The 25,605-nt window shown below is 41.4% G+C and overlaps 1 protein-coding gene across 8 annotated transcripts in view; it reads right to left on the bottom strand.

Annotated features, from left to right (window-relative positions):
* SMARCA2 (SWI/SNF related, matrix associated, actin dependent regulator of chromatin, subfamily a, member 2) overlaps nt 1–25,605 on the bottom strand; it is a 207,952-nt gene that overhangs the window by 55,521 nt on the left and 126,826 nt on the right. For all 8 annotated transcript variants that reach the window (XM_030826765.1, XM_030824162.1, XM_030827736.1 and 5 more), the window contains exons 25-27: nt 24,913–25,140; nt 21,410–21,487; nt 16,695–16,913 (exon numbers count right to left, since the gene is read on the bottom strand). In XM_030826765.1, the coding sequence (XP_030682625.1) occupies nt 16,695–16,913; nt 21,410–21,487; nt 24,913–25,140 (525 nt within the window). The remainder of the gene's footprint in view (nt 1–16,694; nt 16,914–21,409; nt 21,488–24,912; nt 25,141–25,605) is intronic.

Here is a 25,605-nt window from a genome sequence, read left to right as displayed (position 1 = left end):
TCAATCATCAGATAAAATGGTGGCAAATAAAAATATATACCAGTGAACCCCTACGCTGGGCTTATTAATTCTCTTTGAGAACAAATGTTCATTTTGGTGATCTCCCTGGAATGTTAACATGGTAGTCTGCTGGACTTCACAATATCCTTCCCTGTGCCTTCAAATGATATACCATGACATCAGTGTATTGACATTTTAAAATTAAATGCAAATGAATATGGTCTTGAAAATTTGGAGAAAACTTGATATATTTCAATGAACAAATTGGATCCGATTAGCATCTGTTATATATTCTACTAGATAGTATGCAGGGGATTTAAAATGGGACCAGAGTAGACGACTCCTTAATGAGAGTACTAGAAAACTCTTGGTCTTGGTCTATGCAGAATTGCTGAAGTCCCCAACTAATTTGTAAGGAAAGTAGCAAAACCGCCTTTGCAAATTATGACAGTAACAGAACTCTGACACAGTTGACTCCATCTTGCTTCTGACCGCCACGCTGCCTTTAGTCATTCCTGGGTATAGGTCAAGCTAACTTTGGGAGAAATTTAGTTTGTAGTTTAACCTTCGTGCAAGGATGATAATAGCCCTTCCCAAAACTAAACCACCTTTGTAAAACTAACGAAAGCCCACAGGTTAGGATTATGAGAGGGGCCTGAATTCTGCTAAGATTTATGTAAGTGAAACAATAATCAGGTATTTTCCCTGGTGTCACAAGATTTGTGACTTCCCCAGTTACTCCTGTAGACAGTATCACTATCATAGAACCTAAGATTGGTGTCTTGAGATGTCTTTTCAGACTTCTGCATTTCTGATGACCAGCTGACTCCACCAGCAATTATATTGGGGGTAGTGATTATAAAAATGGAGAAAAATAGAACAAAACAGTCAATCATCAGATAAAATGGCAGCAAATAAAAATATATGCCAGTAACCCCTATGCTGGACTTATTAATTCTCTTGCAGAACAAATGTTCATTTTAGTGATCTTCCTGGAATGTTGACACTCTAGTCTGCTGGACTTCACAATATCACACCAGTGTTGGTGACTCACCCAGTCTTGTGGCTCCCCGACCAAGAGGCTAACTTAGCACATGAGGACCATTTTCCACACTTCTATAACTGCATCCCTAACCAATCAGCATTCCCCGTTCTCTACCCTCCTGCCCACCAAACAATCCTTGAAAAACCCAAGCCTACAAGCCTTAGGGGAGACTGATTTGAGTAATAACTCCATCTCCCACATGGTGTGGCTGGCCTCACATCAATTAAACTCTTTACTGCAACGCCACTGTCTCAGTAGATTGGCTTTGTGTAGCCAGAAGGAAGACCTGTCGGGTGATTACAGTAGCCCCCTGGGGCAGGCAAGTGCTCCCTTTACTGACTCCACCACGTTGGTGTCCTGTCCATCACATCCTGTCAGCACACAAGACTCATCAACTCTTCAGATGCTACAGGTGAGTCCCCAAAAGCTCTACACATTTGACCAGTTACTAAGCTACAGATATGCTAGGGAACCCTTAGTTGTCAAGCCTGCGTTTTTGAAAGAAACTCCGGCTAAGAACAGGGAGAAAAATCTCTCACCCATGCCCCTCTGAGTTTCAGTTCCTAAGAGCTGAGTTCTCCCCACATTGTTCTTTCTAGGGCCGCCAAAGGCAAAGCTGGAGAATGACAGGGCAGGAGAGATGATGCTCTCTTGCCAACCCCTTTCCCCATTTCATGATTCCCACGTAGAGACAGGGAAACTGAAGCTCTGGGAGGTAAAGAGATTTATCCAAGATGTCGCATAGCAATCAGTGACAAATCTGCAAGCAGAACCCTGATCATCTGACACCTGAGCCCATCTTTCGTAAGTTATCAGAGGCAGCTGTGGAAGAGAAGAACCGACTAGGTAAGTCTTGGTAAAGCTCAACTTTTGAGGATGATATTTAAAATAATCTTTGGAAAAAGGTTCTACAAAGCTCCAAGGGAAAAATATTCTTCAAAACAGCAAAATATGTTAGGAATATGCCTTCCTAAGAGCATAGTGACCTTAAATACTATATTTCAATAGGAGTGGCAGAACAAGAATCAAGTTTTGCCTCAAGGAAAGGGTCATGGTGTCATCCACAATTTTCCATGATTCTGACAATTCATTCTTTAACAGAAAAGAAGGGAAGCCATCTAAAAGGCATATAGCATCACATTTTAAATATGGAAAACACACAAAACTAAAAATCCAATTAATACTTTCTTTTTGTCTTAAAGTTAGATGTATTTATCTGTTTTTTTGCTGAAGAAATTAGAAGGCTCAGGCTAGAAGACAGCTGTTATAAAATCAATGAGAATTTCTGAGAAATACCTGGGTTGAAGCAATGCTTGTACTTTTTAATGCGTATTTAAATCTTCATTAATATGCTCTGAAATTAGAATGGAGGCCTCAAATTCTTAAAGCTCAAAAGCACTGTTACATCAAAAATATGTGCCTTTAGAATTCTTTTAAGAAATCTTTACATGAAGATACAGATCACTGGAATCTAACAGGAGAGAATGACAATTTCTACCTTGACTCATCTTAGTTACAAAAACATGATTCTACTGACTTTGCCAAAAGGATATGGGGCTGCAACCAAACCTCTCCTAGCCCTCATTTCTGCCTAGTATATTCACTTATCCACACTTATTTAAAGAGTGCTTACCATGAGTAAAGCCCTGCTGCAGGTACCAGGACATAGCAGTGAAGAAGACAGGCAAAGGCCCTGACTTTCTCAGAGTTCAATACCAGTGGAGAGGAACAGTAAGATAACTTTTAGATAGTGGCAAATGCCATGAAGAAAGTTAACATAGGTTATGTGACTTGTTGCCAGAGGCTATCTATTTCAGCTAGGTTGGCCAGGAAGGGTCGCTCTGGAAGGAGATCATTGGGACAAGGAGGAGATAGCCACATGAAGATCTGGGAGAAAGACTTCTAGAAGTGCCAAGGACTAGAAGGAGAGTTCAGTGGAGCAGCCACCCAGAGATGAAGGCAAGGAGGTGGGAAGCCAGCACCAGGCAGAGGCCTGGTGATCATGGCCTTATAGACCATGTTCAAGTGTTTCGATTTAATTACACTTACAATGGAAGGCCACTGGAGAACCTGATGCACGAGTGGTCATCAGGGCTGATTTTTGGTAAGTTCCCACTGACCTCTCTGGGTAGCCACCTGAACTGTTGTGAACAAAGAGGAAAGCTATCCTCCAAAATGCCAAAAATCTGCAAATGTTACACACTCCAGACCCTTATTACTTTGGCACCTAAAGCCCTGACTCTTTCTTTTCACAAAGGTGAAGGAATGGGCCGTGCTGTGTATGTTTTTCATTTTGGGCCAAGTAGGGTTGGTAGAAACCACACAAGCACTGGCGGTGTTGTTAAGAAGGCTTGAGTCTCCTAGCAGTAGCCAGGAAGATAAACCCAGTTGCCTGCTGTGTCCGGAGGCCAGACTGCTTGGCCAAAGAGGCAGTGGCCCTTTCCTCCTCTGGGAGTTTGAGGATGGTGGAAGGGAAAATTGCAAATAACATCCAGAGGGATGACACTAAAACTCTAGCATTAAATAAAATACGTGTTGTTTAAACTCTTATTTCCTGAACAGTTTAAAACCCTACAAGTCAGAGCATCTCATGGTTTATTTTAATCTCTATGAATTTCCATCTGTGTCTACTTGGAGATCTGCTCTTGACAAGCTCTTCAAGGTGTCTAATTGTGCAATATTACCTCTAATAATAGTCTCTCTCAAACCTGGTTCCTAATTGCACTAATAAGGTGGGCCTGTCATGACTGTAAGGAATCCAAACAATACTGCTTTCCCCAGGCCAAGCACGGTGTGTCGCTCAACCTAATCAATGTTCGACAAATGGATGTTGAATTGAATTTGCTTTTAAACAGTCTCCATAAATGTACTCACGGTACATTTATGTAACATAAGAAAGCAGGGAATAGGCCAGGCACAGTGTTCACGCCTGTAATCCCAGCACTTTGGGAGGCAGAGGTGGGCAGATCACTTGAGGTCAGGAGTTCGAGACCAGATTGGCCAACATGGCAAAACCCCGTCTCTACTAATAATACAAAAATCAGCCAGGGGTGGTGGCACGTGCCTGTGATCCCAGCTACTCAGAAGGCTGAGGCACAAGAACTGCTTGAACCCGAGAAGCACAGGTTGCAGTGAGCCGAGATTGTGCCACTGCACTCCAGCAGGGGCAACAGATTGAAACTGTATCTTAAAAAAAAAAAGAAGCAGGAGATAATTATTATTAAAAACCACAATAAAAAGTAAAAGTTGCCAGGCGTGATGGCTCATGCGTATAATCGCAACACTTTGGGAGGCTGAGGCAGGTAGATCACGAGATCAGGAGTTCAAGACCAGCCTGGTCAATACGGTGAAACCCCGTGTCTACCAAAAACACAAAAGTTAGCCAGGCATGGTGGCACTCGCCTGTAGTCCCAGCTACTTGGGAGACTGAGGCAGAAGAATCGCTTGAACCTGGGAGGCGGAGGTAGCAATGAGCCGAGATTGCGCCACTGCACTCCAGCCTGGGCGACAGAGCAAGACTCTGTCTCAAAAAAAAAAAAAAAAAAAAAAAAAAACTAAAAGTTGCTGGGCCCTGTGGCTCACACCTGTAATCCCAGCGCTTTGGGAGGCCAAGGCAAGCAGATCACCTGAGGTCAGGAGCTCAAGACCAGGCTGACCAACATGGCGAAACCCCATCTCTACTAAAAATACAAAAAGTAGCCAGGCATGGTGGCACATACCTTTAATCTCAGCTACTTGGGAGGCTGAAGTAGGATAATTGCTTGAACCCAGGAGTCAGAGGTTACAGTGAGCCAAGATTGCACCACTGCACTCCATAATAGCTGCTTCAGGTGATTTTAGAGGTTATTGTTAGATAGGTGGAAGGGATCCCGCAAATTAAAGATAATATAACTCAACACATGTCTTAGTTCAGGCTGCCATAACAAAATACCATTAACTGGGTGACTGATATGGTGGTTAATTTTGTGTGTCAACTTGACTGGGCTAAGGGATGCCCAGAGAGTTGGTAAAATATTATTTTGGGATGTGTCTGTGAGGTTGTTTCTGGAAGAGATTAGCATTTTAATCTACATACTAAGTAAAGAAGATTTCACCCTCACCTACGCAGGTAGGAATCATCCAATCCATTGAGGGCTGGACTCAAACTAAAAGGCAAAGGAAAGGGGAATTCCTTCCTTTCTTGAGCTGTGACATCCATCTTCTCCTGCCCTCAGACACTGGAGCTCCTAGTTCTCAGGTCTTCGTAATCCAGGATTTACACCAGTGGTGGTCCCTTCTCTGGTTCTCAGGCCTTCAGACTTGGACTCAATGATACCATTGGCTTTCCTGGGTATCCAGCTTGCAGGTGGCATCCCATGGGATTTCTTGCATGAGTCAAGGCCCATAATATGTCTCCTCTTATACATATCTCCACATATCCCATTGGTTCTGTTTCTGTGGATAACCCTAATATAGCTTATAAATAACATACATTTATTTCTCAGTTTCGGAGGCTGGGAGTCTGAGGACAGGGGGTAGCATGGTTGGATTCTGTGAGAGCCCTCTTACAGCTTGCAGATTTCTGACTTCCTGTTGTAGAAAGAGCTAGGGGGCTCTCTAGGGTCCCGTTTATAAGGAGCACTAATTCCATTCATGAGGGCGCTCATGATATAATAACCTTCGAAAGGGCCCACCTCCTAATATCACATTGGGGGTTAGGATTTCAACATATGCATTTTGCAGGGACATAAACATCAGTCCATAACAACCCAGGAAGGTCAGGAGACCTGTCCAAGACCACATACTTATTGGGTAGCAGTGTCAGAACTCACATTCCAGGCTCCTGACTGCTAGCCCCAGTGTTCTTCCTGCAGGTATGCAGGGTTACACAGAAAACCAGAGTAAAGACAGTTAACAGCCATGCGAGTATAGGTTGGCAGGCAGCTAGGTAGAAAGTCAGGGGAAAGAGAGTTAATAACCAGTTGAGTATAGGTTGGTGTACAGCTAGGTAGAAAACCAGGGTAAAGGGAGTTAATGGCCGGGTGAGTTTGGGTTGGTGTGCACCTAGGTAAAAACCAGGGTAAAAAGAGTGAATGGCCGAATGAGTATAAGCTGGAGTGCTTGAGACGAATAAACCTGTGGTCCTGTAACATATTCAGCAAGTAAACATATTGTTCTCTTTTAATTCCATTAGTGAGTAAGTGAAAGGAGCTTCTTGATTCCCAATTTTACCTTTCTCTTGTCACCCCGAGTCTTGTCATCAAGACACAAAAGAGAACGTATTTTCTTCTTTTTCTGTTTTCCATTAGGTCTTCGTTGAAATAATTGAAAACTTTTTCTTAATAGCTAATATGTATTTTTGAATCCTTCTTAAATGCCAGATTCTGTTACACATATTTAATCCTCAGAATACCCTATCAAGTATGTTCTATGATTTTCCCTAAGAGGAAAGCAAAGCTATAAGGTGACACAAGGTCCCCAAGGTCACAGAGCTAATTAGGTGGAGCTGGAATCTGAACCTCTTGGTTCATCAGATTTCAAGGCATGTGCTCTTAATCACTATCCTAAATTCTCCATATACAGAGCCATCAAAAGTCACAGTTATTTTTCTGATGCTTACCCGCACCCTGAGGCATAGCGATGATGAAGCCACCCTGCCCTGTCTCTGCTTCCTAAACTGTACTCTTCCCCACCTCCACCCCTTAATGAAGAATTACATTTCTTTATTAAGAAAATTAATGAAGATTTTCTTCATGTAGCCTTTTTTTTTTTTTTTTTAATCCTGACACTGACTGAAACATGTAGCCTTATTGATTAAAAAAACAAAACAAAACAAAAACTGGCCAGGCGTGGTGGCTCATTCCTGTAATCCCAACAGTTTGCAGGGCTGAGGCAGGAGGATCACTTAGGGGCAGGAGTTCAAGACCAGCCTAGGCAATTGAGTGACATCCTGTCTGTACAAAAAAAATACAAAAATAAGCTGGGTGTGGCGGTGCATGCCTGTAGTCTCAACTACTCAAAAGGCTGAGGCAGGAAGATTGCTTGAGTCCAGGAGTTTGAGGCTGCAGTGAGCCTGAGTGACAGAGTGAGACCCTGTCTCTTAAAAAAATAAAAGCAAAAATGCAAAAAACATCAAAAACCAAATCTTGATTCAAATAGACATATTCCTAAAAGATTGTTTCTAAAATATAATACAAATTTCTAAAATATTATTTCTCTGATTTCTCTGTAATAGTTTGCTCCATTAAAAGATAATGTGAAATTATTGGGTCTCCTTAGTATCTGTAGGCCAAATTCAGTTTCCCATGGTTATTTTCAATGACTGAGTTTGATTTCAGAGCTGAATCCCGATTTCAAAGGACAAAACTCAAGACCAGAAATTCCAAGCATCAAAGTTTTAAAAATCAAAACAATTCCCTCTCATTCCTCAACCTTTATTATTTATTTTAGTATATTTCAGTCAGACCTCTGAGGACTATTCTATTAAATTTATTCTCCTGAATTATATAAAATGGGAAATATTAAGTCCAATGGGCTGTTAAAGCAATCCAGTCACTGGGTTTCAGAAAAAACTAAAAATTATACAAAGTTCTTAAAATTATTTTATTACTATCAAGTATTTTTCCAAACAATTCACAACTGTTATCGCTCTTAATTAGTTCAGTACTTAACACCCTAAAGTATTGAAGAACCTGGAATTTGGCAAAACCCAAATCTATTTTCTAGGGCCTTAGCTCTCCCTTGTGTATAAAAACGGAAATGCAGCTTGCTAGAAAATTTTGCCCCAGTAAATCTGATGACCCAATTTTAAAAGTTAAAATGCCATTTGATAAAAGAAAAAGAGGTCCATGTTTACAAAGCTTCTCACATCTTACAGAAAAAGCAAGAAAAGATTTTAAATGACAAAACAAAAGCAGCCAAATATTACAAACATGATGCACATTATGCTTTAGAAAAAGGATCCCACCCACAAAAAAAATCTTGCCAGTATAAAATAAAGTATTTTAGGGGAAAAGTATATCTATGAGAATCAGTAATGCTCTCAGCTGAAATAGAGCCGAGTGATTCCAGCCCCTGTCTGTGATTTCAGGCTGGATCATACTTAATCCAGCCCAGAGGAGGCATTAGCTTGTTTGAAAGATTTCCAGGGAGAGAAAAATCCACAGCCCATCTCTTCATGCCTGTGAGGAAATATTTTATTTATCACTGTGTATTTCCATAGAATTTCAAATATCTTGTTCTTTAACCTTTCTTCATATTTTCCCCAGTTCTTTGTGACTAATTCACCATGGATTTGTCTGCCTTTTCCTGTATAGAGTTTAGCAGTTTGGCTTACTGTGATGAGAGGCCAACTCAGAGAGCTTATCCTATATTTGCAGCTTGGTATTATATAGCTTTTTAAAGACACTAAATTCTCTTGAGATGTATCACATTCTACCTTACTGATTAGCACCTAATATTATAAATGTTAAGAATCTCTCTTTTTTTTTTCCTTTATTTTTTGAGATGGAGTTTTGCTCTGTCGCCAGGCTGCAGTGCAGTGGTGTGATCTTGGCTCACTGCAGCCTCTGCTTCCCAGGTTCAAGTGATTCTCCCACCTCAGCCTCCTGAGTAGCTGGGATTACAGGCACCCGCCACCACGCCCAGCTAATTTTTGCATTTTAATAGAGACGGCGTTTTGCCATGTTGGCCAGGTTGGTCTTGAACTCCTGGCCTCAGGTGATCCGCCCACCCCGACCTCCCTAAGTGCTGGGATCATAGGCGTGAGCCACCGCACCCGGCCTCATTTTGTTTCTTCTACTTTATTAAACTTTGGGAAGAAGAAAACCCCAAAATCATTTTAGTAGTCAGCAGACATGATGATGGGAACCTCATTTAGGCATGTTCACCATGGGAAGCTCAGGCTTTTACCTGGTGACAGACTGGTCAAGGAAGAGGAGGGTGTTCTGTCTTTCTGCAAGGTTCCTTTTGAAATTCTATGGCTTCTAAAACTTGCTGTTATCTATCGCCCTATTTAAAGATCTAAAGAAGTAAGTCTCATCACCATCATTTACGTAGCATTTATTGGGGCCCAACTGCACAGGACATCACGAAACAAAGCGGTGTCTTCCCTCATCTCCAGGAGCTTATTCAGTATATCAAAGTGTCTACACATTCAGACATAAGGACCCCATAGTAGATGTATGATGCCGTAAGAAAGGTAACAAGAGACGCCAGCAAATAGGAGAAACTTTTTAAAATTACAGTCTCAAGACATTGTGAGACAAAGGCATATTACTCTCCAGCTGGCTGGCAATTGCATATTATCCAGAGCACATAAGCTAGAATGCATTCCAATTATCTTCAAGTGCTGTGGGGCAAAAATCACTCACGCAGCAATTAAATAAATTCAGGGATATCACTAAATGTTTTAAGGAAGGGAAGGATTCTGAAGTTGGCAGAAAGAGCAAAGGAACAGGAAGAATAGTAGAACAGGCATTCCAGAAACCACCCTCCAGCCCGCTTTTTGGCTCTGCAATCACCCCAATTTTGCAGAGCCCCTGGCTTAATAATGATGACTGCCTTATGGTGCTAGAAACAGCACGACCAGTGTACACAGGGCTGACACTAAACCAGAAAACCCCGGCCCACTAGGCTTGTCAGAATTTAGGTAGATGGAATGCCTGCTCTCACACATAAAGAAGCAAATATATGTTCCCAAGAAATTATCAAGATGGGCCATTTATTGTGCATGCACAATTATACATATTATATTTATACGTATAATACATATGTACGTATAAATATGTATAATACGTATATACGTATATGTATGCATAATACATATATGTATAATATACGTATATGTATGCATAATACATATATGTATAATATACGTATATATGCATAATACATATATGTATATATGTATAATATATACACATACGTATGTGTATATATGTGTAACTGCACATGCAAATATATATATATGTAATCTGTAATACAGCACTGTTATCACCTTGGGCACACCATGGGAAAGTTACAAAATTGTAATGGATGGAATATTTGTTAACCATGTTAATATTCTCTTTCACACTTTCTAAAAGAGCCATCCCTTGTTCGGGAGAGTTACTCATTGCCTTGAGCAGAATTAGCATAAAGTTGGTATGCAAAGACAAAAATGACAACATCTTTGACTTCCAAAATAGGGTAGTGAATTCCCTTCACCACCTTTACAATTAAGAGCCAAACCTGGTGGACTGAGATTCTCATCTATCGCCTTAACCTCTCGGCCACGACTACAAGGCCGAGGACCGGGATTCTCAGAATGACACCAGAAGCCACAGCACATGGTGCCATCATTCGGGAACAGGAAGTTGCCACATGACAGGAAGGCAAGGAGGAGAGCCTTCTTCCATGGAGGAAACAGGAGTCAAGAGGAAGAGAAGTAAGGTCAGGATTGAAGATATTACTACCTATTATATAGTAAAGAATCTGTCAGGCTGGGCGTGGTGGCTCATGCCTGTAATCTCAACACTTTGGGAGATGGAAGCAGGCAGATCACTTGAGCTCAGGAGTTGAAGACCAGCCTGGCAAATGGGGCAAAAGCCCAGCTCTACGAAACATACAAAAATTCGCCGGGCATGGTGGCACGCACTTGTAGTCCTAGGTACTCAGGAGGCTGAGGTAGGAGGATTGCTTGAGCCTGGGAGGTCAAGGCTGCTGTGAGCCAAGATTACACCACTATACTCCAGCCTAGGGAACAGAGTGAGATCCTGCCTCAAAAAAAAAGAATTTGTCTGGTCTTTGTCCTGGGTTCCTGGCATGGAGTTTCTACATTTGACATCTTCATAGTGATAGGAATAACTTTGTTCTGATAATGAAGTGTCATGTGCAATAGGCCCCTAAATGGCTCTGGTGGGCACTGGTCACCAGAAAGACCAACCACATGACTACAGGTTTGGGGATTTGAGCCAGTCTGACCTCCAGGGAGGGCAGAGAGGCTGGGGAATGAGTTCAAGCATGTGGCCAACGATCTAATCAATCCTGCCTATACATTATGAAACCCCACTGAAAACTGTAGACATCAAGGCCCCACTAGCACTTCCTGGTTAGTGAACACACTGATGAGCTGGAAGACTGATGGACGCTGACTCCACGAGGAGCAGGCAGAGGAGCCCAGGTTTCCTCCCAGACTGCATCCTGCGCTTCCATTCATTTGGCTAGTCCTCTTTTTTCAAGATGGAGTCTCGCTGTGTCGCCCGGGCAGGAGTGCAATGGCACGATCTCGGCTCACTGCAACCTCTGCCTCCTGGGTTCAAGCGATTCCCCTGCCTCAGCCTCCCGAGTAGCTGGGACTACAGGCGCGTGCAACCACGCCTGGCTAATTTTTTGTATTTTTAGTAGAGATGGGGTTTCACCGTATTAGCCAGGATGGTCTCGATCTCCTGACCTTGTGTTCCACCCACCTCGCCCTCCCAAAGTGCTGGGATTACAGGCGTGAGCCACAGTTCCTGGCCTAGTTCTCTTCATTTGTAAACTTCATAATGAATCTGAATCAGTTGCTAATGGCACTTTCCTGAGTTCTGTGAGTTGTTCTAGCAAATGATCAAGCCCAAAGGGTTCATGAGCCCCTGAATTTATAGTCAGTCAAAAGTGTGGGGGGCCTCGGGACCCCCAAAGTATGGCTGGTGTCTGCAGTCAGGGCAGTCTTGTTGCAGACTATGCCCCTTAACTTATGGAGTCTGTGCTAAGTCTGGCTAGTTTGTGCCAGCACTGAATTGCAGCTGGGTTGACATGCAATACTCCCCCTTCAGAATCCAAGCCTGGGGTGTTTGGAGGCAGAGACTGAGTGGAAAGGAAGAGAATGAGGCACTAAAACTGCTAAAGGTGGAATTATTGGAAAGCTAATGAAGCTTAGGCTTTAGGCCTCTCACTCAAAAGCTCTTTCCAAAGCCCTGAGAGGATCCCTCACTATGTGATCCCAAATACAGTTACATACTTTTATACGATTTGCAAACTTCAGACATTTTTGAATTGCTTTCTTTAAAAAGCTCCAGGACCCACCCAACCATCAGATTCTAGAAGCTTCAGGTTTGACAACCGCTAGTGGTGACTTAGCAACTGTTGAGGAAGGGGCCAGTTTCACTGCACCCTGCATGTTCTAGCACAGTGTGGAGAAATCAGTCAAGGAGACTTTGCAGACTTCCAAAGAGAACACAAAAGAGCTAAGGGCACCATGAGGCCAAAGAGGCCAGGGGTCTTATGAGATGTGAGAATGCAGGACAGCTTCTAACTAGTGCCTGTGGCCAGGCTCCAGATTTCAACAGCACATGTCATCAAGGTCTCTAAAAGAATGAGATGAAACCAGCCACATGTAAAGACCTCCCAGGACAGGAGCAGACCAGCAGCTGTATGCTGGGATCAGTGGAGACCCATGGGGAGCAGGAGAAACAGGATGCTCGCCCCCAATGCCATGCTTAAACACATCTTTATCCAGATGCCATCTTGGAGAGGAAGATGCGATGGGAGCCCCCGGGGAAGAGAGAAACAGCCCAGAATGTGAATGTTGAACTGACTACCACAAAAAGATGACGTTAACTTGAGACCAGCTAACACTAAGGACATTTAAGTTTCCTCAGTAGAAATAGGAAATTCAAAACAATGTAAAATACCTTAAAAAAAAAAAACTGAACTGTGTTTGAAACTGTGATCCTCCTGATTAAAAACAACATTATGAATGCAGAAAAAAATTTTAAATTCCACCAATGAAACAGATTCTCTAAAGGACACTGTAGGAATTTTTAGCATGCCATGATTACAAAATAAAACCTATTTTCAATGAAACCAAAACACCATTTGCAAAGAAAGTGACCATAACACTTAAATTTAACCTAAGTGTGCTGAGGCAGGGATGGCTAAATATTCACCAAAATTTTGTTTTCCTGGGCTCACAGCCGGACCACATTTCCATCTCTTCTGCAGCTGGAATGGCCACATAACCAAGTTCTAGCCAATGGAATTATAACCATTTAGGCAGGGCCCATTAGACTTCCATATCCACTACTCCATGTTATTTTCCCCACTTCCAGCTCAAGTGGATGGAGATGACCAAGCTGGCAGACGCTCTGTCAGCCTGGAGCCCTGAATGACTCTATGGAGAACAGCTGTCCTCACCAATCAGGAACACCTACCACGGACTTTCATGGAAGTGAGAAATCAACTTTTATTTATTTTTCTGGATAGGTCCATGGACAGGGCATGTTGAGGTCCATCTGTTGCAGCAGTGAACATTACCCACATCTATCTATACCATTATCTGTCAATCCAGTGCTATTTCAATTTGGCAATTGATGGGCACTTAGTATTTGCACACAGAAGTCCTAAATTCTAACAAGATACAGAGCCAGCTTATCAACTAGTCAGGAAAGCAGGCAGGTTGGCAACTACCGAGAATACTAGGAAACTGTGACTGAAGGACAAGCAAAGAAATGTTCAGAGGACAATTAAAAGTGCAATTTTTATTTATCTGTGAAGGCGCCACAGAGCGGGTAGCAGTTGAATTGGGTCTTGAAGGAGGAGGAAAGTTCAAGAGAAAGAGGAAGGTAGAAAAGTTTAATCCAGACTGAACATGAGTTTGCAAACATTTTATCCATGGGGCTGTGATACTAAAGACAGAAAAAAATATTGTTCTGTTCACCCCAGGGAAAAGAATCAAGACATGTGAGGAGAAGCTACAAGGAAAGAAGATTCTATTCAAAGGGAGGAAGAACTATTAATCAGAGCTGACCACGAACTGGAGGGGCTACACAGACAAAAAGGTAGTTTTTCCTTTTAGGGATGGCCAGCCTCCTGGCACAGAGATTGCAGAGAATGTGATTTAAGCAAGGGATGGGAAGCTGTTCCATTCAACTGCCTTGCAGCTCTGCGATGCTATGTATCCTGGATGTCTCTGCCAAGAAGGCTTTGTACAACATTGCCAGGAAAAAGAAGAATTATTTTAGCCCTCTTACAGCATTTCTTACACAACGGTCCTTGCCAAACTCCCTTTCAAGGCCATGTTGGCTGGGTTCACGCAATGTGTTAAATCATAAGCCAGTAGAGAACATCCTTCACATCCAGGCCCATGAGAACCCCTTCAATATCATTTTATCATCAAAAAAGCTTAACAGGCTGATATTAAACAGGGTTGCTGCTGGTGAACGCCAAAGACAGGAAGCATCTACTTTGAATGCTTAGGCCATAGGGCATGTTGCATCCATTGCAAGTCCTAGTTAATAGCAAGTTGCCAGTTTCACACCAAATATGGGCATGCAGTTTTCAGAAGATTAGATTACAAAAAGATATGTTACAATAAAACTGTTTTCAGAACAGTTTTGTCCTTCTTGGATGACTTAGTATGTTGCAAGGCATTTTAGAATTACAATTATAAAAACCAATTTTCACAGTGTAGTTTTGTAAAACAAACTAATTTTCCATGTTTAAATGTGCATGCTGTAGATAAAAGGAAGTCTACTAGATGCGCTAAAAAAAGAAATGCTCTCCTAACACTGCCGATAAGTTAGTCACTTTCCCTTTCCTCTTAAGGTTGTACTTTCGTTTTCACACTCACTCGCTGAGTCTCTATGCTGGACACTGTGCTAATCATCAGGGATAGAAACTGAATGAAAAAGAGAAACAAAAAACAGGTATCTTAAACTGGAAAACTTCCTGAGATTCATAAATGTTGTTTTTCTTAAGGGCAATTCCCAACGATTATTTTAAAAAAGTAAGTTCAGCTACATTCTTGCCCAATAAACAAGGTTATTTTGCTTTTAATGCCTGGAGAGTAAACATATCAAAGCTTAGCTTTAAAAATTTCGCCCAGCCTGGCACGGTGGCTCATGCCTGTAATCCCAGCACTTTGGGAGGCCAAGGCAGGTGGATCACCTGAGCTCAGGAGTTTGAGACCAGCCTGACCAACATGGTGAAACCCCGTCTCTACTAAAAATATAAAAATTAGCCGGGCGTGGTGGCATGCTCCTGTAATCCCAGCTACTGGGGAGGCTGAAGCAGGAGAATCACTTGAACCCCGGAGGCAGAGGTTGCACTGAGCTGAGACCACACCATTGCACTATAGCCTCAGTGACAGAGAGAGACTCTGTCTCAAAGAAAAAAAAAAGCTTGGCCCAGATTATTATTGTCCCATCTGCTGTAATAATACTCCAGGTACTCAATTTATTGCTTAAATAAAAGTTTTCCCGAGCTCAGAAATATGTTTAACCAAAAAACTCTTCATATTATAGAATGAATCCTAATTACATAACTATAATCTCAATAGTGAAAGAAAGAAAATTCACAGAATCATATTCTGAGGTCACTGGAATATTTGACTGGATACAACAAACTAATCACACAAATGTTCTATTTTATACACAACTGTTCAACCACAAATAATGAGCAGTGCTTTTCAGAATCACAGGCTCCCATCTTTTTGAAATTCAGGTCACATCCCTCTCATCAAACAACATCCTGAGTAAATCACATCTCAAGTGGTGACAAGACCTGTTCGCCTTTGATATCTAATCTCAAAATTCTGCCCACTGCCTTTCTACCCACCTACCTACTTAAAACCTGGGTCCTAAAATCCATGTTTCACAAAGCTTGGGAACTGTATTCCCTTTGGATAAAACAAACAACTACCCAAAGCTTTTGTTTTGCTTGGTTTTTACCCAACTACACTTACTATTTCCAGCATGCATTTACTGGCTGTGTCTGGAATGCACATCCCAGGTTGCTGTGCCTTTCTAGGTACTAAGTCTACTCCCAAAAATGGGAAGTTGAGCTAACCCTTCGAATGGAACAGTCACCCGGGCCTCAGGGTTCACACACGCGACTCCTAAGAGCATTTTGATATTTCTGTGCTGCCCAAGGAACATTCTGAGATTTCAGTCCTCAGTCAAAATGAGAAATCACCATTTTCCAAAGGGAAAACACCATAAACAAACTCCCGAATAACATTTCCAAGCATCGGTGACCAGAGTCTCAGGCTCTAGTCTGTGTTTGTGATGGACAGATCAGATCAAGCCGAAATCGAGCATGCAGACACATAAGCCCCCACCGATTCGGCGCTTTCTAACCAGCTGTGTGTCCCGCATAGCTATGTCACCTCTCTGGGCCTCAGTTTCTTCATCAAACCAAGCAAGTACAAAGGCACCTTCCAGCTCTAAAAGTACTATGGGTCTACAAAATAACAACACAGTTAGAACACTCTGCTATCCCTGAAAGATCTGTGCAGATCTTGCAGAAGTAAAACCTCGATTAAAGACCATGAAATGAGGGGGAACAATTAAAAAGATCTCTAAGGTGCCCTTCCACATTTTGATTCTCAGTTGGAGAGAGTGAGGCATGACCAGGCGATTGGTCATAAAACGTTCGTGGGTCTCATAGCTCTCATAATCCTGTGCTTCCAATGGCCAACTCTGCTCTAGCAAAAAATTCTGCATATTGTTTCCAAGCACTGCCTCGAAATGCGGAACGACTTTATCTTTTCACGCAACAGCAGAGTGACTTTATCTTCTGTGTTCAAGAGCCCCTTGCCTTTGATTGCGAACTCAACCTCCTCAGAAAATTCCAGCTCTAGGCCCCTGGTTTCTCCAAGCCACCAAAAACACTCCACCTGGTGAGAACAGGTTAGAAACGCTACGCTTACCCTTAGCCACTGCTTCTCCGTGAGGGCGTCACTGTAGTCCACGTCACGGCGCTGGCGAGACCCCCTCCCAAATATCTTCTCCTCCTCTTCTTCACAGGTGAGCCTTTCTACTTCAGCGTCATCCTTAATGATCCAGGAGGGCAGCTCGTCTTCCTCCATTAAGCGGGGCTTGCGTTTCGGGTTCCGGGCATCTTCCCTCCGCCGGTCCATGTCCATCCGCTGGAGACATTAATAAGAGGGTCACCGAAAATCAGGGCTTCTGTATGGTATAGACTTTACAGTACTACACAACTTCCCCACGTCATTTCCTACACAACGCAAGGCTGCAGGGTCCCTTTCCACCTCTCTCATCCTGGTTGAGTTGTTGTAGCTCATCCCTAAATATCTAGGGAGAGATTCCATTAAGTAAAATCCCGTCCCTTTCTCTGTACTCATCTTTTGAAACTTATTCATACATTTAAAAAGTACTCTTAAAGAATTTCCTTTTCTCAGTCTGTGTGTGTACAAAGCTTCCTCTTTAAAGTAATAGTGGAAAAATTCAAATTGAGAATGCATTTTAAAAATATGACCTTTTGGCTATACAACTCATTGCTTCCCTGGAAGAAACTTATTCTTTGAGTAAAGCAAAAAAAGATCTTTAAGAAAGTTTCCTTTTACTCAATAGGGCTTGTGCTTTGAACTGAACAATCAGCAATAAAAAAAAAGGGGACCCAATGTATCAGTACAGAATAGCTACCCACAGTTGGACCTGTGGAAGAGACATAAATGGTTTCACTAGTCCATTGGCCATGAATATACTAAATTTTCAGTACCTCATGGGCACTGTGGGAGGAATGCTCTTGAATTCTTTACATTTTAAACTTTGTGCTCTTATGAAAATATTATACCACAGACAGAGCTCAGAGGTAATCACATCCCAACTGATCTAGTTGTAAGTGATATGGCTTCCTTTCAGAGCCTTCAAAATGCCTACTTCCCCACCTTCTCTCTTGTTAATAATCCAGTTCACTTGTAAATAAACTAAAGGCCACATACTTGGCTTTACTCTATAACTAAACAATATGGTGGATTTTTAAAAAATAAACTGCCATTACATTTCCAAAGACATTAGTTATGTATAAATATAAACACTAGGTAGATGTGTCATTTCCACAATGAAATGGACCATCAATAATTGTTATTTACCTTTTCCCTCTTCCTTTGGTTCTACCATACTGAAATCAGGATTCAATATAATGTTTTCTTAAAAGCTAAAGCTGATAAAATGTAAATGGAATAGCTACGCAAACCCAAATATGACCTCTAGAACCTATTTTAAAATTAGTGGTCAAAGCTCTTTAAACTATACTTCTTCCACATTTTTGGAAGTCACTACATTTCAAGAATCTGGTGGGTGAAGTCCCGTTGGTTGATAAATGTGGGCACCCTGCTCTGTCATGTGCTATAATTAGCTCATGATGCTTAATCCTGTCTTCTAATGCTTTGGTATCAGAAGTGGACCCACCAAACCTTTGTAATTGGCACACAGAGGGTGCCTTGTTTACAGCAGTATCTACAGAGGGGCTTCATTAGACAATCTCCTAATAGTTATTAGATGGCTAATAAGAAAAAAAAATTTTTGTTAATGTCCTATACTGAGATGACAAAATATTGCCATTTCAATCTTTGGTTTTACTGCTACTATTATCTATACCAAAAAAACAGCCTTTGAGGTATGTTTAATCAGTATATTTCTATGGGCATTATTATTGCTAATATATTTGTCCACAAGTGAGAAAATAAATCTTTTCTGACAGAAAAGTAAATTACGCATTTGTTTCTTTTTTCTTTTAGGAAAGGTAGATTCGATTAAATAAGATAAGCTTAAAGTCTTAATAACTGCATCTCTCCCTAGAGATTTGTACCCTCAAAATACCAATATAATTAAGTCAATATTAAGGCAAAAGTCAAACTTACTAGTTACTTTGTGAATAATTGGTCTTGAGATCTAATTATAAACCTTATGCTTACAAGCACGATTAGTTTTAAAAGTGCTTTTTCCCTTTGTAGAGAATATAGCATCTAAAAGCTTAATGTTTGTATGTTAGCAAAATGTCTCAAATACATATCTTGAGCTGCCAAAGATCTTTTTGGTAAAATTCCTAAGTTATTGGTATAAAAGATAACTTTTTCTGAAGTTACATTTTTAGAAGGAGAAAGCAAGACATGCTTTTTTAAAAAGGCTTTATTTTAAATAAACTGCTTATCATGTGTAAACTAGTGTCTATGATATAAAATCAAATAATAAGTTTGCATTAATTTTATAGAGAACTCATTCTTTTCTAATAATGGATAAAGAGTTTAAATATTTAAAATCCAAAGATTTATTCTAGCTCACATTCCATTCTTGTTTCTCACCAAACTTTTTAATCTGTAGCTGGCAGAGATTCAAATTTTATTTCCTGCCCCCAAGCGGAGGTGCTAAGGAATAGTGAACTGGCCAAAGGAGGCCAGTGGATTAGAAGAAACTAAACCAAACCTAAAATCTGTCTAATCCTCAAAATAGAAGCCAGCCTTTAAGAAACAAGCAGGAGGCCGGGCACGGTGGCTCACGCTTGTAATCCCAGCACTTTGGGAGGCCGAGGCGGGTGGATCACGAGGTCAGGAGATCGAGACCACGGTGAAACCCCGTCTCTATCAAAAATACAAAAAAAATTAGCCGGGCGTGGTGGCGGGTGCCTGTAGTCCCAGCTACTCGGAGAGGCTGAGGCAGGAGAATGGCGTGAACCCGGGAGGCGGAGCTTGCAGTGAGCTAAGATTGCGCCACTGCACTCCAGCCTGGGCGACAGAGCCAGACTCCGTCTCCAGAAAAAAAAAAAAAAAAAGAAACAAGCAGAAAATTCACAAAATCAAAGTGCCTACAAAAAGTGTTCCCTAGCCAGCCTCACCTGTGTTACAAGCCTGTTCTTTGAGTGGTAAAATAGTACCAAGTTAAAAGAAGGCTGTGCCTTCCAAGACATTCAGATTGTTTCTCAGGTTTTCAATTTCTACAAATAGCCCAAAAGTAAGGCAGGAAAGTACACTTACCCCCTTACTTCAGGGCTGCCGATGGAATTCTCCATTTCTGGGCCTAATCTAATTCGTATAATGGCAAGCAGCTTGTCCTCTCCACTGTCTTGAGAGTATCTGAGGGTTTAGCAGTGCCGAATTATTGCCTAACAGTGATCAGCTGAGGGCCTCTTGCTTGGGTGTTCCCCAGTAATCTGCCTTTTAATTAGTTCTTCAAGGAGAGAGAGGATGTCTATTTCTGATGTGTATCTTTAACCTCCCTAAATAGAGAATATTGTAATCTTTGATTATGCTGACTAAACAGTGTGAGTTAAGAAATCTAGATTTTATGAATGCCCTACATTGACCATGCTGTTAAGTCTTTCTTACTACCATTCCTCTCTGAAATAGCTTTACTTGGGAAGGGTGGTTCATTTCGGGGACGGAGGGAGAAAGGGAAGTGCATATTCCAGTTTAGGAGTTATTTCCACAGCTACCTGAATTTTCCTGAGAAAGAATTATGTATTTTTTATTGTGGATCATTATATACAATCAATGTTCCCAGAAAAAAAGTCACACACACAAAACCCCAAAATAACATAAGCCTCTCCAAACAGCTAGAGTTCCATTCTGTCTAGGCTAAAAAGGTGGAGATTGCAAACCCTGTGGATCATATTTGGTCCACAGTTGTGTTTTGTTTGGCATGCAGTGTTATATAATAACTTACAAAGTTGAATTTAGTTGCAGTATTTTAAAATCTAGAGATCACATATAAAAATCTAGACTTCCAGCTCCCCTTGAAAACTTGTCATTGCTGGAGACATAGGTCTCACATTTCTACCTTGCAGCTCTGTCCCCCCATAGACAAAGCATCTCTAGTACACCTACCTCTGCCCACTTGCTTCACACATGCAAATTGCTCATGTAAGATCTGATGGCACTCAAATTTGAGACCTCTAACTTTAGGGTTCTGCAGCATTCAACCACCAAAGTTGTGGTCTATATTTACTCCCTCTGTAATCAGTCTTCGATGAAGATGAAAATGATTGAAGATACTGGAGGGAAATCCAACTGGTTTTGATCCTTAAATGAAGGCTACACCTTTATGCACACCTTGAAGGTTCCCATTCATTTAAGCAGGCTCTCGTCAACAATTTGAAGAGGCACACCTGTGTTGTTTTAGCTGTTGTCCACCTATCTCCCTAAGGAGCATGTTGCTTTGATCCTGTAAGGGCACTGTTGTAAGTTCCAATGCCTATAGGAGCCAGGTAGGCTTCCTGAATGATATCGGCCTGGGATTAGAAAGGAACTGGGAGCAGGAGGGGGTCTGTGGTAAGCTGCAGACCGTGAGGCCTGTCCAGAGAGTGCAGCTGCTACTCAGCCCTGGCCAACTGTTTCCACACAAAGATGTGGGCCTGGTACTGCCTGATCTCATTTTTCAAGAGAAGCCAGAAATCAGGGTTCTTTTTTATGCTGGCAATGAATGGGAAATTTTTTAAAACGCTGCGTGGGCCAAACAAAATATGTCTGCAGGCTAAGTCCAGCCAGTTTGCAGCCTCTGAACTGAAGGAAAGGCATAGGCTTTACGAATGAAGTTCTGCCGGGCACGCAGGCTCCAGACATTGCGCTTAACAGAAAAAGGGGCAGAGGAATAAAGCATTTGTTTTCATGATTTTCTGTAACATTACCATAAAAAGGTCAAATTCTTCTTCTCGTCGAGCAATCATTTGGTTCAGAGTCTCATCGTCCGGTACTTCATCTTCTTCCTGGGGTTAAAGACAGTGATTTAACAGGTTTTAGGAGAGAGGCTGGACAGCTGGGGCAAGGTACAAACAAGTAAGTGATCTGTCCTCCAGACCAGAGGGGTCCCATTTCTCAAGCCAGAAAGAAAAGGGAAGGGGTTGCTGGATTTAGTACTTGCCATTATTATTTTACAAGCTATTAAAACCATCTTCCCAGAGCAAAATCTGTTCAGGGAGGAAACTGTGGTGCACTATAAGAAATATGAGTTCTCCTGGGTGTGTATCTTGATTCTGTTCCTTTTAAAACAAGTTACTTAATGTTTCCCCACTTCGTGACCTCACTGGTCATATGGGTATGACATCTACTTCATATGGGGATGTCAGATTTTAATAAGGAAATCCATATGAAAAAGTACCTAACATTAATTCTTTTAATTCCGTTTACCTTATGCCAAATATAAATGCTTATTTTCAAATCCTTACAAAAAACACAAGTATGTGAAATCTTGTTACTAGGCACTAAGACGATAAAAATCACATATATGTGCCAAATATATAACCTTTGAAGTGTGCTTAATATATTTCTGTGGGTATTATTGTTAATGATTGGAGCTATGGATGGGATAACTAAAAAGGTATCAGTAGCGAAAAAAACTCTCAAAATTATACTTAATTAAACTAATTTAAATGAAGCAGAGAAAGCAATTACATATGGGCTAAAATTTTCATTTTATATTATGTCAAACAAAGGTACATCATCTCTCTGCTAATTCCTCAGAAACCAACAGTTCTCGGGATTTTCAGCAATGTTAAGGGATGACTTCCACACTTTTAAAAAATGATTCTAAAAGTTGGGCATATGCTACAGGACTTCTCTTCCCAAATTATTTTCATCATATGCTGAGTGGGCTTGTTAAAAATCAAACGCGGAATTTCAGTATATCAGCCGAGGGAAGAAAGGGGAAAACACAGAACTTCAAACATCCAATTTCACAAACTGTATGTTCAAAAAGAGGCAACTTGTTTTAGAGAAAGAGTATGAGTGTACTAGCAGCTCAAATGAGATGACTATGTCGGCTCCCAAGATAACGTCTTTCGCACTGCAGGAACTTAATAAGTGTTAGAAATGAATGCAATCCAATAAAGTAAAAAACCTACAATTCAAGATAATAATTATTTCTGAAAAATCTTCTAGTTTGCCTCCAGATTAATCAAAGTCAATTTGTCTAAATATTACATTTCATCTGACAAGGACACAGACTAGCTGGGAGTGGGTTCAGACTTCACAGTACAAACTATCTGGTAATGTCTCCTCTGGTGAACAGATGTCCCGCTTTGCCTACTTTCTCCCTAGAACCACACATTACCCTCTCATCACCTGTACAATGAGGGGCTCAGACAACCGCATGCCCAAGATGAAAAGATTCTCTTGTAAAGTGCCCGTTTATGACCTTCATGGAAAACCAAATAGCTGGAAGTGCTCAATGCATCTTCCTGGGTTCTCTGTGCCCCAGCACTTCATGGTCACATCAACCATGGTGATGCCAGCCTATGTTGTCCTGATCTTTCAGAACCAGAGTCTTTGACTGCAGTCTCTGAGTGTTTTCAAACATCTTTACATCAGGACACAGGCCCCCCTGAAAATGGTAACATTTTTCTGACACACTGGCAGCCAAGAAGGGAAAGGGAGCCTCAGCAAGGCTGCTCACAGCTAGCCTTGCTGGCAGGACAACTGGGAGGGGAGTGCACTTCAGGCCCCATCTGGCAGCCCTCGGGCCCAGGAGAGATCAGCATCTCCCTGCGGCTTAGGAAGGCTGGAAAACTCCAGGCTTCCTTGATTCTCAACCAGATCAGGTGCTATTTTCACAAGGCCTACACAAAACAAATAAGCAAAAATGTAGTGAAGACGACTGGCTAAGTGTCAGCTCCGCTCATATCTGCTTTGTCACAGTATAGATCATTCGTCATATTGTTTTTTTGGAAATGTGCAAGTGTATAAACAACAACAACAAAAAAATCACCTGACAATTTGACTCCGTATCTGTATCAAATATTCAATTTCTAGAATCAGAAATTATAAATTATTTGAGATAAAATTTTTTTAAATGTGTGTGGATAGTGGGTGCATGTGCATATGTATTTTTTAAATCATTTTCATGAAACTCAGTGGATAGCTAATCAAAAATATAAGACCGACAAATTAGGAGGCATAATACAAAAGTGCTCTTCAATTTGCAAATGGGTTCATTTCAGGATTCCTTTAAATATCAAGCTTTACTTCACATTTAGATTCATTTTAGAAAAAAAAATATACAGACAGTCTTTGGCTTAACAACGGCTAGACTTAGGATTTTTCGACTTTATAATGGTGCAGAAGGGATGCACATTCAGTACTCCACTAGACTTAAGATGGGGCCACGTCCTGATATTTTCAAATTATAATGGGTTTGTCGGGATGTAACACCATTGTAAGTTGTGGAGTATTTGTCTATAAGACTTTTAAAAGACTCAGGTTCATAATTTGTAGAAGAATGCAAAAAACACATATCCTATTTAAGGCAAAAATCAAATAATATATGCAATGAAAACAGTATTCCACACAAATATGTAAGGTAGACTTACTCTTCAATTTATAAGTATGGGCACACACAAAAAATATGTTCAGCCAGTTTTATGATAAGGACTTCTGCTGATATTCTGTAGTTTGCTACACTATATACATATGTTTAAAAATCTGTTTCAAATCCATTTTGGAATGAATATTTATTATAAAATTACTAACACTGGCAATCTAAAAATAATACAAATGACAACTCAACATTCCCCTAATAAAAACCTAATCAATGCATTCTTCATACAACCCTGACAAATAAAGGCTGTTTAACCAGTATTTTTCCCAACCTTCAGACAGCTCTTAAAGAAAAATTTAAAGCAGAGGTTAAGGTCATGCTTTCCAAGAGCAAGTATAGCTAAATGTGCAGAAGATGGCTGTGAAGGTTTGTCCTACAAACATGTTGAAGCTCTGTGATCCCTGATCAAAAGGCAAAAGAAACAGAGGGCTCTGGAGGATGAGAGAAAGCAGCCCCCTTCCATTTATGTCTTGTCTCGTCCGGCTGATTTTGTCCCTAAAGTATCCTCTCTGCAGTTCTGCATCTGCCCTACAGAAGGCAGCACTGACAGTACAATAAAGCAGCTGGTTTTACCACCCTGGGAAAAAGGAGGGAGCACCCACAGGCCAAGCCTTGAGGTTCCTCTAGCAATAGCTCTTAAGACACTCATTTTGGATAACTTTCAGAGGCCTTCTGTGGTTGAGATCTAAAACAGCAGTTTATTTCTTCATTTTCATTAATGCCAGCCTAGGAAGTTTTTTAAACAAAGGGATTATTCTTAGTCCTTCAGAGACAAAAGGCCACTGTTTGATTTCATAAACTTGGGGTTTTCTGTAATACCTCATTTTCCTCTTCATGCTCCAAGATGGCCTGCAGGAATGCCCTCCGCTCGTGGCTTGAAGACTTTTGGTCAAACATGCCTGCCTGGATCACTTTCTGATCCACGTTCAGCTTGTATTTTGCAGCCGCGAGGATCTTTTCCTCCACGCTGTTCACGGTACAGAGCCTCAGCACCCGGACCTCGTTCTGCTGCCCGATGCGGTGAGCTCGGTCTTGGGCCTGCAGATCCTGTTTGGGGGGTCAATATGCTATGAGGACTGAGATGCCTGGCATAGGCATCCAAAAGCAGACCCCACCCCAGAGGGAAATATGGAAGGGTTCTGTATTTCACCTTCACTAAGGTAAGATTTTGCTTACATTTTAAAAATACACAAGCTACGTTTGGAAAAATTCAATCTCATTCCTAGTTGAAGAAAACTGGGCTTAAATTAACCAAGCCAACTGAAATACATCTCAGGTTTTGAAATCCAGGTATCATATTGTTTTTTTTTTTTTTTGAGACGGAGTCTCGCTCTGTTGCCCAGGCTGGTGTGCAGTGGCGCAATCTCGGCCTCCCGGGTTCACGCCATTCTCCTGCCTCAGCCTCCCGAGTAGCTGGGACTACAGGCGCCCGCCACCACGCCCGGCTAATTTTTTTTTGTATTTTTAGTAGAGACGGGGTTTCACCGTGGTCTCGATCTCCTGACCTCGTGA

This window comes from Nomascus leucogenys, chromosome 1a, assembly GCF_006542625.1.
Source record: "Nomascus leucogenys isolate Asia chromosome 1a, Asia_NLE_v1, whole genome shotgun sequence".
NCBI classification, from domain to species: Eukaryota; Metazoa; Chordata; class Mammalia; order Primates; family Hylobatidae; genus Nomascus; species Nomascus leucogenys.
The sequence above is the reverse complement of the archived record's forward strand: the minus strand, read 5'-3'. Positions and strand labels throughout refer to the sequence as shown.